General features: G+C 40.5%; 1 protein-coding gene across 3 annotated transcripts in view; it reads right to left on the bottom strand.

The window, feature by feature from the left end:
• The window catches only part of LOC130368759 (uncharacterized), a 97840-nt gene that overhangs the window by 27175 nt on the left and 58489 nt on the right, over window positions 1–12176 (bottom strand). For all 3 annotated transcript variants that reach the window (XM_056572936.1, XM_056572937.1, XM_056572938.1), the window contains 3 exons: window positions 9120–9172; window positions 3577–3721; window positions 3116–3483 (listed from right to left, as the gene is read on the bottom strand). In XM_056572936.1, coding sequence (XP_056428911.1) covers window positions 3116–3483; window positions 3577–3721; window positions 9120–9172 — 566 coding nt within the window. The remainder of the gene's footprint in view (window positions 1–3115; window positions 3484–3576; window positions 3722–9119; window positions 9173–12176) is intronic.

Genomic DNA, 12176 nt, shown 5'->3' with positions numbered 1-12176 from the left:
ACCACGGGTTCTTAGGAGAGCTCAGCTTCTCTCCTACTAGTAGCTCTTCACTACTTGTTATTTACCTCTGGCAATGTTGCTTATGTTGTGAATGTAGATTTTTTGATTTTTCTTGCAACTCAGTTGTTGTTATGATGTAGCCTTTATTATTGGTTAAAACCATAAAATATATAAAAAAAAAGGGGTTGGGGAGTGTTGGGGGGGTCGTCGGTCCGGCCCTGCCTGCCCGATAAAGGGCTAAATCTATGAAAAATTCAACTGCCTGGCGCCACAAGTCCCGGGTTTTGGGGCGATCGGATTTCCACATCCCTGTAGACCATCTAAATTCTTGGGACGCTCTACAGTATGTTGAGGATATCTGCAACTTGCCACTATTTGTATAGAGGATGCATATCTGAAGTAGGGAAGGTCGGCATGTGCCAAAGGGAGATATTTCGATAAGCTAAAAGGTAGATTGTACAGGTTCCTGAGTGCTTTCCATGTAGCTATCGTATTGGATAGGAGGAAAGAGTGTCTCATGGAAGAAGGGATGTCTCTAAGTTTTGCGTGTAAAAGGGCCGGTAGGGTCCAAGGTTTAAGCAATTGAGAATCTAGGGCTGTGAGTAGAAATGCGAACCAAATATCCAGTCCATAACATGTCTAAAGAGGGCTGTTAAATATACAGACGTATATTTGGGACTTTAAACCTCCAAGATGTCTATGTAGGCAGAGTGTATTGTAAGATACCCAAGGTTTTCTTCCAGGACATCATTTTGAATTTCTCATAAAGATGTACAGGGTAAGTGGCTTTTGGTCCATGTGGCAGTAGCTGTGGGATGCAAGAAATTATAACACACATCATGAAGGCTAGCAGGACCAAAAGGGCATCAAAGCAAGGAAATAAAGCCACCCAGTAAGAGGAGCATCAGCGCAACTGTTTTACTATAGCATAGTTGCTGGTAATAAGTAAAAAAATATTTGTCTGAACTGCTGGAGTTGTCTGGTGGTATTTTTTTCATTTATTTAACGTGTACCAGTCATTAGCTAAAACTTTTAATATAGTGTAGAAAATAACATTTATGTATATTTTTAATATACATTGGTTACAAAATACGTATATATTTTTGTCCCTGCAGATATTGCCTGTGTGTCTCTGTAAAGAGACCAAATACAGGAAATGTGGGCGGACAAGCAGGGATTTGTGCAGTGAGGACAAGCAGGGCTCTGTGCACTGAGGCTCTATGACATGCTCTCCTTACAGAGACACACAGGCAATAGCTGCAGGGACAGCATTTTTCACCCAAAATATACACATTTTTAACCAATGTATATTACAAATATACATATAATGATATTATCTACATTATATAAAAAGTTACACTTTAAAAGAGGCAGCCTTGTTTAAATAAATAAAACAAGCCTTACTTACCTCTTCATTTCCCCACCACTGCCATTTCATGGTGTCTGGTCTTGACATTATTAAGTGTGTATGTTGTTAGTACACGTATACCTGAATAATGTCCCTACAGACAAGGGTGGCATAAAACTTAACTTTTACTAGTCAATTCTTAATAAAATCCAGCAAATAAACATAGTGAATTTACCTGTGCAACAATCACCAAAAAGAAAACAAAATAAATCTGTCTTAGAAAATTTGAATAATCTTACAGGAGTCCTTCCATAATAGGGAAACTACACATTGATCCCTATGAAACAAAATCACATAAAGAATATATCACTGGAAGAGCATACACAACTGATTAAAGGGGTACTCCCGTGGAAAACTTTTTTTTCTAATCAACTGGTGCCAGAAAGTTAAACAGATTTGTAAATTACTTCTATTAAAAAATCTTAATCCTTCCAGTACTTTTTAGCTGTTGAATACTACAGAGGAAATGGTTTTCTTTTTGGAACACAGAGCTCTCTGCTGACATAACCAAAGTGATCTCTGCTGACATCTCTGTCCATTTTAAGAACTGTCCACAGTAGGAAAAAATCCCCATAGCAAACATATGCTGTTCCTAAAATGGACAGAGATGTCAGCAGAGAGCACTGTGGTCATGATGTCAGCAGAGAGCTCTGCGTTCCAAAAAGAAAACCATTTCCTCTGTAGTATACAGACCCTAAAAAGTACTGGACAGATTAAGGTTTTTTAGTGGAAGTAATTTACAAATCTGTTTAACTTTCTGGCACCAGTTGATAAAAAAATAAGTTTTCCACGGGAGTACCCCTTTAATGGCACCACAGGTATGTAAAAAAAACACAGCATATATACAATTGTATAAGCCCATCTGTTATATCTGGCCTTGACAAAGTACATTGTGTGGGCATTTCAGCTATTTTTGTCTTTTGAGACCAGGTACCAGAAAGTTAGATGAAGCCCAGCAGTCTCAGAATGTCAGTAACTGGAGAAGTAAGGCTGGGTTCACACTATGTTTTAAGCAACACGGGACCGTATATGACTGGGGGGGGAACAAAAACCGGGCATTCTTGTATCCCAAATGCGGCCCGTCTACCACGGTTTTAGGTCCGGTGGGAAAACCTTAAATGGGGAGCTTTAGACTCTGGTAGGCTCATTGAAATGCATTACACACCGGCCGCATACAGCTGGGATACGGGAGCGCCCGGTTTTCGCTTCCCCCAGCCGTATACGGTCCCGTATTGCTTAAAAAGTAGTGTGAACCCAGCCTAAGCCTTGTTTAAACTACCGAAGTCTGCTTCTTCAAATAAAAAAAGAATAAAATACTGTCAGACAACCTCATTACCTTTAAAATTGTATACAGAACTGAAGGGTTAATCTAGTTTAGTTTCATCACTATGAAAATCACTATGAAAAATCTGTATGAAAATCTGATGTGCTCCTGGAAACAAAACAGTTAGTACATTAATAAGTTTTAAGCCATTCTTTTGACAGGCTGCATCCTGATAGATTGTCTTCAAGAAATCTGAAGCCCACATTCTCATCAAAATCTCACTGGCCCTCTTTGGGATCTGTGTGCAGAAGGACAGTACTACCATCCAGGGGCTGTACTATAGCATGCCATGGTATCAGAATTGCACATTGTAACTACTGGAGACTCAAAGCCGAAGTGTCTAAAACCTGCTTAAATAACACTTTGTCACTCCCCTTTCCTACCTGTTGCACTCCAGGGACACTACGATGTGATGTGCAGTCAAAGTGCCCACTCCACCTCCCAACTGTAATCCCAAGAACCGCATTTCTGTTCCCTTTCTGGGACCTTCTTCTCTTCCTCCTTCCACACTTCTCATGCCATCACCGATGCCATCTCCTGTGCCAGGCTCTAGGTCATCTTCATCATCCTCATTACAACTTATCCAGCTATCTGAGTCATCTTCCTCCAAATCCTCTTGCAGGTCAGTGTCGTGTTGTCCATTATCTTCAACATTTTCTTCCTCGCTTGATTTTACAGTAACTGCGGCTTGCAACTGCTGGTATGGCACAAATGTTAATCCAGCCTTCTCCGCTTCAATGTCTCTTTTCAACTAAACAACAGGCAAAAATACACATTAACTGCTAACATGTAAAATATTAATTCCCATATAAGATTACACTACCAGGAATAAAAGCATTGTTACCAGGCGAGCTCCTTCGGTATACAAGAGCTCTAGGTTGCGATCTAACCAATGTAGAAAAGGTCTAAACAAAAGCTCCACTTTTCCAACCAACTGATTGGTTGCATGCTTTGCTTCCAGCCATGTCTTTGAGGCTTCACACACGTGCCTGTAAAATAAAAAATATCTTTACACCATGCAGTCCCTTAATTCTTTATTTAATTGTTCCCAGTGTTTCTGACTGTACAGACAATATTTGTGTACTCTAGTATACCAAATTCCTGACAGAATCTAACTACCCATAGTAACAAGTCAATGAAGTCTGCCAGGATTCAATGGAATCTATTTGAACATGGATCCATTATAGATGTCATTGCTCCATTATAAATTAAATCCCGCACAATTACATAAAATTAGCCTTAGGGTATATTCATACAATGGACTTTTCTATCAGAAAAGTAAATTGTGGCATCCAATGCAGAGATCCAGGCATATCCTCAGATTTCAACTAGACCAGCTTGTATGCTGGTCAGATCCTGCAGCAAAGGAGTGACTTTTTTCCCCATGACATGGACTTTTATTGAAAACAACCAATTTCAACATAAAATCCACAATGAAAAACATTACGTGTGAACAAGTGTTAATTAGGTGCCCAAGCAATGAAGTTGCACTGGACACCTATTGTTATTGTTCAGATTATTATTATTAGTCCGCTGCCAAATTCAAATGCTTATATCTGCTGCGCTGTAACTCCAAAACACATGTGACTTTGCATAGTGCTGTACATAATCTTATGTAATATAAAGGGTCATAGGTCACATGGTACGGCCGCCATCTTGGTTTTTGTGGCAATTTTTCACAATATTCAAAAATCTTCTTCTCTAGAACCGTTAATGCTACAGATATATAAATCGCTGTGTGTCTACACTATTGTACAGAGTCAGATTTGTTCATTATAAGACTTTTGGTCACATGGTATGGCCGCCATATTGGATTGCATAATATTCTTTAAACAGCTTCTTCTCTAAAACCGTTTGTTAAAATAATGTAAAATCTGGCAGACATATTCATGGTTACCTCCTGTACCAAGGTTGTTAAAGCTGATGCAGTTTCATAATCAATATGGGAACTGCATGCCAATAACATAAAAGAAACAGAAGTACAAATTGCAGTGTATAGTTACACAGTGACCTAGACTCATATTTTCGTTTCACGTTAATCAACCAAATGGTTCGGCAGCCATATTGAATAATATAAATATTATATTAATTCTATCAGCTGCTCCATGTTATAGCTGCACTGTTACTCAAAAACTCATGAAACTTTGCATGGTGGTACAGCCATGAGCTGTGAATAATCTTAAGTAACATAAAGGTCATAGGTCACATGACCTGGTAGCCATGTTGGTTTTTGTGCCAATTTTTGCACAATATTCAAAAATCTTCTCTGGAAGATATATCACTGTATGTGGTAACACCGTTGTCCGGAGTCAGATTTGTTCATTACAGGTCTATTGATCACATGGTTCGGCCTCCATCTTGGATTGCACAATATTCTACAATCATCATCTTCTCTGAAACCATTTGTTAAAAAAACTTATAATTTGGCAGACATGTTCATGGTTACCTCCTGTACCAAGGTTGTTAAAGCTGGTTAATTTGCATAATCAATATGGCCACCACTCGCCAATAACATTTAGATAGCATTAATAGTAATGCACAAATTGTTTTAAATGTGTATAATATGTACACCTCCATCATGCCTATCCCCTGTAAGTGAGCACTGGGATCACTGTGTGATTGACACAAAGGTCCACACCCCTGATGTCCATGATGTGCGGGCCGGTGTGACTCAACTGAGCCTTTACTTATTATGTGCACCTTTATGATATACAGTGCCCATACTCCTCCTCTTTCTCCTCCTGGTGCCAGAGACGTGCTGCTTCTGCTTTCACTAGAGGCTGAGAGCTCGCTCCCTGCCTCTAGCACTGCGCAGGCGCACTGAGCTGGTGGCAGACAAAGGGAGTGAGCGCTTTCTCTCAGCCTCTAGTGAAAGCAGAAGCAGCGCGTCTCCGGCACCAGGAGAAAAAAGAAGAGGAGTACGGGCACTGTATATCATAAAGGTGCACATAATATGTATAGGCTCAGAGGAGTCACGCCGGCCCACACATCATGGACATCGGGGGTGGGGACCTGTGTGTCAATCGCAAAGTGATCCCTGTGCTCACTTACAGGGGACAGGCGTGGTGGAGGTGGGGCATTACGATCCCCAGCCACGCCTATCCGACAGTTGCTGACCGCATAACAAAAAAGAGCAGTCAAAAGTATAGCTGCATTACAAGTGTCATCATCTATACGATCATGTTATTAGTCTGGGGGGTATAATATCCATGACAGTTGTGCTTTAATATATTATAACATAAAGGACATGATCTGGTAGCCATCTTGTTTTAGGTGACAATATTCAGTTCCTTATGTAAACACCTGTCTTTCTGAAACCATTACAGATTCAGATATACAAGCAGTTGTGTATGGTGACACTGTGACCTAGACTCATGTTCGTTTCACGTTATTTTACCACATGGTTCGGTGGCCATATTAAATTCAGTAAATATCAAGAAAAAATTATATTATTTCTATTGGGCTTTTTCATATGCCTATAATTGCCTCACTGTTACATTAAAACTCATAAGATTTTGCCCAAAGGCAGAGCCCTGTGCTATGCATAATCTGTTGTAACATAAAAGGTCATAGGTCATATGGTCAGGCAGCCATCTTGTTTTTTTTGCCAAAACTTTGCACAATATATGAACCTCTGCATTTCTGCAACTGCTACAGATGTATAAATTATTGTATATGGTTACACTGTCATCATGATTATTATTTGTTCATTACAAGTCTATTGATCACATGATATGTCCATCATGTTGTATTGCACAATATTCTATGAACATCTTCTCTGAAACCATTTGTTAGAATCATTCAAAATTTGGCATAAATGGCCAGGGCTATCTCCTGTACCATGTTTGTCTATAGTTGGTTCATTTGCATAATCAATATGGCCACTGAAAGCCAATCACTGCAAGCCAGTAAGCCCTTCTATCAAAATTCTTATAATATCTTCACTGTTATTTACAAAATTATAAAACTTGGCTAAATGGTAAAGTGCTATATTGTGCTCAGTCTTTTCTTACATAAAGGTCCTAGGTCAGAATACCTAACTATTTCAATATTCAGTGCCATATGCAAAGATCTGCAGCGCTCTAAACATTACATCTAGAGATATACAAATTACTCTGTAAAGTTACTGTGCTGTAGACTCACAAATGTTTATTTTAAGTTATTTGTTAATATCATATTTAATAGTCACATAGTTACCATGATTAGTGTTTCTCTGTGTCCAGTGTCTTATCAGGAGCTGTCAGTTGTTTTATGACTCTACTTCTGACCTCTGACCTGTACATGAAACCATCTTCTTCTCTGAAAATGTTTGCTAGAATAACTTATAATTTGGCAGACATGTTCATGGTAACCTCCTGTACCAAGGTTGTTAAAGCTGGTTAATTTGCATAATCAATATGGCCACCACTTGCCAATAACATTTAGATAGCATTAATAATAATATGTAACTTTTTAAATGTGTGTATTATGTAGATTGTTAATCTAAAAATATATTTCTTTGCACAGTGGTAGAGTACAGTGACCCCCCAACCTACGATGGCCCTGATATACGATCATTTCAACATACGATGGCCTCTCAGAGGCCATCGCATGTTGAAGGCAGCATCAACATACGATGCTTTTGTATGTCGGGGCCATACGCTGACTGCTTCAGCTGCCACCATATAGCCGTTTACAGTGCCCCGTGTGGTCCGCTGACGATCACTCACCTGTCCTCGGGGCTCCGGCGCGTCCTCTTCGGGATCCCCTGCATCGCCGGCGCTCTCCATCGTCGTCATCACTCAGCTGGGCACGCCGTCCCGTCATCCAATAGGAGCGGCGTGCGTAAGGACGTGATGGCGGCGACGGAGAGCGAAGATGCCGAGGAAGCAGAGGCCTTGCCGGAGCGTCGGGGACACCCAGGGGACGCGGCGACAGTGATGTAGGGCGACATCCAGGGCAGCGGTGATGGTCCGGAGCGGCGGGGACACGTGATTATAACCTCCAATACCAGTGGTCTTCAACCTGCGGACCTCCAGATGTTGCAAAACTACAACTCCCACCATGCCCGGACAGCCGTTGGCTGTCCGGGCATGCTGGGTGTTGTAGTTTTGCAACATCTGGAGGTCCACAGGTTGTAGGCCACTGTCCTATACTTTACATTGCACGGATCCCTCAACGTACGATGGTTTCAACAAACGATGGTCCATTTGGAACGGATTACCATCGTATGTTGAGGGACCACTGTACTCACTTTCTGCACCACAATTGATTACCAGAACTGGTGGCCATATTGGATTGCACAATATTCTGCAAACGGTTTTCTCTGGAATTGCTGGTCAGAACAATGTAAAAATTAACACACATGTTCATGATCACTTTCTGTACCACCATGGATGACATGGTTTGGCTGCCATATTGGATTGCGCAATATTCTGAATACATATTTTCCTCTAAAATTACTGGTAAGAACAGTGTCGAAATTATCTCACATGTTCGGGATCCCTTCCTGTACCACAATTGATCACCAGATTTGGCGGACATATTGGATTGAACAATATTCTACAGAAATAGTTTTCTCTAAAATAACTGGACAGAACATTGCGAAGCTTAGCACACATGTTCATGATCACTTTCTGTACCACAATTGATTACCAGATTTGGCAGCAATATTAGATTGCGCAATAATCTGCAAACACAGTTATCTATAAAATTACTGGTCAGAACAGTGCGACAATTAGCACACATATTCATGATCACTTTCTGCACCACCATGAATCACATGATTTGGCGGCCATATTGGATTGCGCAATATTCTGCAAACATAGTTTTCTCTGAAATTGCTGGTCATAATGTGAAAATTAGCACACATGTTTGTGATCCCTTTCTGTACCACCATGGATGACATGGTTTGGTCGCCATATTGGATTGCACAATATTCTGCACATAGTTTTCTCTTAAATTAATGATAAGAACAATGTGAAAATTAGCAGACATGTCCATGATCACCTTCTACACCATCAGGGGTCACAGCAATCGTGTGCTAAATCCAGCTATGCAGCTTGGCCACCTGTATTGCTGCTGCAGCAGCTATATTCCCTTGGTTCTATAGTGTACTGGTTGAACTTGATGGACGTATGTCTTTTTTCAACCGTACTAACTATGTAATGGTCTCAATCCAACAAGGCCATATGTACATGGAGTTTGGATGGACTCCCTTTTCTTGTTTGTTTCTTTCCTTTCTCACTCTACCTTGTACATATATATACGGCTTCAGAAAGGGAAATAAGAATATGGGCCTTATCAAGTACGCGCACCAATGTAAGGTTGGTTTTTCACTCAAAAACACTCATATTGTATATAGAAACAGTGGTTTGAAGTCTTATTACTGAAAATGTGTTACTTTACCTGCACATAACAGATGGTAAGTCTTGATCTTCAGGAATCTGAATTGTGAAAACCTAAATTGTGAAATAAAATGAATAAATACACCTACAGTAGTGACCAGCCTGAAATATACTCTGAATTCAACAACAGCTAAAGGAAATGAGTATCCTATAAACCTAAAGGGATATTCTGTTTTTATTTTATTTTTTTACATTGTATATAAAAAGCAAATCAATCCTGTTATCGAATAATCGGCCCGTTAGCTGTGCGGGCGCCAGCAGTCATAGGGCTGCTGCGGGCGGGTGGTCAGGCACTATGCCTGCAGGTCCCGCAAATCCCACACCGCTGCAGTCTCTGTAAGTGAAGTCCCTGTCCCACCTTCTGCTGACCCACTACTCACCAATCACGTGCGCTGCTGCTCTGCTCTCCTCCCCTCCCTCGCCTATGGACACTCTACATTGTGCCTCCATTTTATGGAGCCTTAGCGTGCCCTGGAGGACCTCCCCCGTACTACTGCCGCCGGAGGCCCGTTTCCTGCTGGTTAATGCTCCCTGCCACTGTTACTGCCCCATTGCATATTGACACACACACATGGGGTATCTGCAGAGCATTGCACCCTAGTGTCATCTACAGACACTAGGGTGCAATGCTCCGCACATACTCCCGATGTGTATATCAGTGTATATGTACTACATACACACTGCTATACTCATGGGGGCATGTGTAGAGCATTGCATCCTTGTGTCTTTACTACAGACACAATGGTGCAATGCTCTGCACATACCTCCATGTGTATAGCAGTCAGTGTGTGTACTAAATACACACTGCTATACACATGGGGGTATATGCAGAGTAGAAATGAGCGAACTTACAGTAAATTCGATTCGTCACGAACTTCTCAGCTCAGCAGTTGATGACTTTTCCTGCATAAATTAGTTCAGCTTTCAGGTGCTCCGGTGGGCTGGAAAAGGTGGATACAGTCCTAGGAGACTCTTTCCTAGGAATGTATCCACCTTTTCCAGCCCACCGGAGCACCTGAAGGCTGAACTAGTTTACGCAGGAAAAGTCATCAACTGCCGAGCTGAGAAGTTTGTGAAGAATCGAATTTACTGTAAGTTCGCTCATCTCTACTGCAGAGCATTGCACCCTTGTTTCTTTACTACAGACACTAGGGTGCAATGCTCTGCAAGTACCCCCATGAGTATAGAAGTGACTGCTATACACATGGGGGAATGTGCAGAAGCATTGCACCCTAGTGTCTGTAGTACTACAGTCTGCACATACCCCCATGTGTATATCAAAAGTGTAAAGTAAAAAAAGATTTTTTTTTCCATTTTTGATAGACGCATGGCTAACTGTCTGCACTACTAAAATTAAAATGTTAGTGAATCATTAACATTTTATTTTAATAGTTCAGACAGTCACCCATGCAGCAATATCAAATGTACACTGGTTGCTGTACAGGATCATTAATAATAATCCTGTACAGCAACATGCGTAAACGTAAAAAATTTTTTAAATAAATTCCAAAATTGCTGCTGTTTGGTCACATCACATGCTAGAAACTTTTAATATGGCTGTTGTACATAATTTTTCAAGTGGAATCAGCTAAACCCCCTTTTTTGGCATTTTGACATTTCATTTCGATTAAATCGATGAAATAATCGCCAACTAATCGATTATTAAATAATTGGTAGCTGCAGCCCTAATAAATATATTTTATTATATAAGTGCAGATGACCCCTGTCTACACAGCAGAATGTTATAGGCCACTGAAAAGTCAAGAATAATGCTCTAACTAAATAGGAGCAAACATTGTCAGCCAACACACAGGTCACATCCACAGCAATAGGACCAACACTAGAATAATACATTGTTTTTTCCAACAGGGCTGCCTGTCTTTACCTCATTAAAGCTTTATTGATGTGGGGTTGTTTTAGTGATAATGACCCGGCCAATTTTCTGTGTCCTTTCCATAATTTTTCACTTACAGACTCATATGAGGGCTTGTTTTTTGGGGAGTAATTGTACTTTGTAATGACACCATTTTATCAAAAAATTCTATGGCAAGGCCCAAAAAATTATTGTTGTACAGAAAAAGAAGAAAAAGCTATTTTGCAACTTTTAGGGGTTTAGTTTCTTCACAGTGCCCTTTACTGTATTACCTTTATTCTGTAGGTCAATATGATTACAAAGGTACCCGGTATATAAGCGTTGTGTTTTATTTTACTACCGTAAGGTGATTTTAGTATGTACCTGGCAGACAGTAATGGACATGCTTAGGAAGGATCTGCGCTGGTCTTGGGGCTAAATGGCTATGTCATGAGATTACCATAACACTGTGGCTAGCTTTTTGTGAACTCGTATTTCCTGTTTGACTTTTTTTCTGACTTCAAATTCCACAATGCCATCTTCCTCCCTCCCACACATCAGCCACCCCACCCATTGAAAAAAAGTGGACTATTAAAAATACAAAAATAACCAACGCATTTCGGAATCAAACTTTGTCTAGGTTAAAGACCTAAACAAAGGATCATTCCGAAACACATTGATTATTTTTGTATTTTTTTTTATAACCCACTCTGTATTTTAAATCTATCTATCTATCTATCTATCTATCTATCTATCTATCTATCTATCTATCTATCTATATATATATAAAACTCAATGGGGGAGATTTATCAAAACCTGTCCAGAGGAAACGTTGCCTAGTTGCCCATAGCAACCAATCAGATCGCTTCTTTCATTTTGCAGAGGCCTTGTTAAAAATGAAAGAAGCGATCTGATTGGTTGCTATGGGCAACTAGGCAACTTTTGCTCTGTACAGGTTTTGATAAATCTCCCCCAATGTGCCTAGCCTAGTAGCGTGCACCTGTAGGCCAGGTCCATATAATAGTTTGGTATCAACTAAAGTGCTGGCTGACTTATTCTTTGTCTGTATTGCACATACGGGGGAGTGGCTACCTCCATGTTGGCCTTGCACCCCACCCACCTCTATCAGGTGTGTATATAAGGTGTCTTGGATGTTCCAGACCCTGCCATGCTTACTGAACTGTTCACACAGAGGCATATTCACAG

This window comes from Hyla sarda, chromosome 4 (genome assembly GCF_029499605.1).
Source record: "Hyla sarda isolate aHylSar1 chromosome 4, aHylSar1.hap1, whole genome shotgun sequence".
In the NCBI taxonomy this organism is placed as follows: domain Eukaryota; kingdom Metazoa; phylum Chordata; class Amphibia; order Anura; family Hylidae; genus Hyla; species Hyla sarda.
This window is presented reverse-complemented; position numbering and strand designations above follow the sequence as displayed.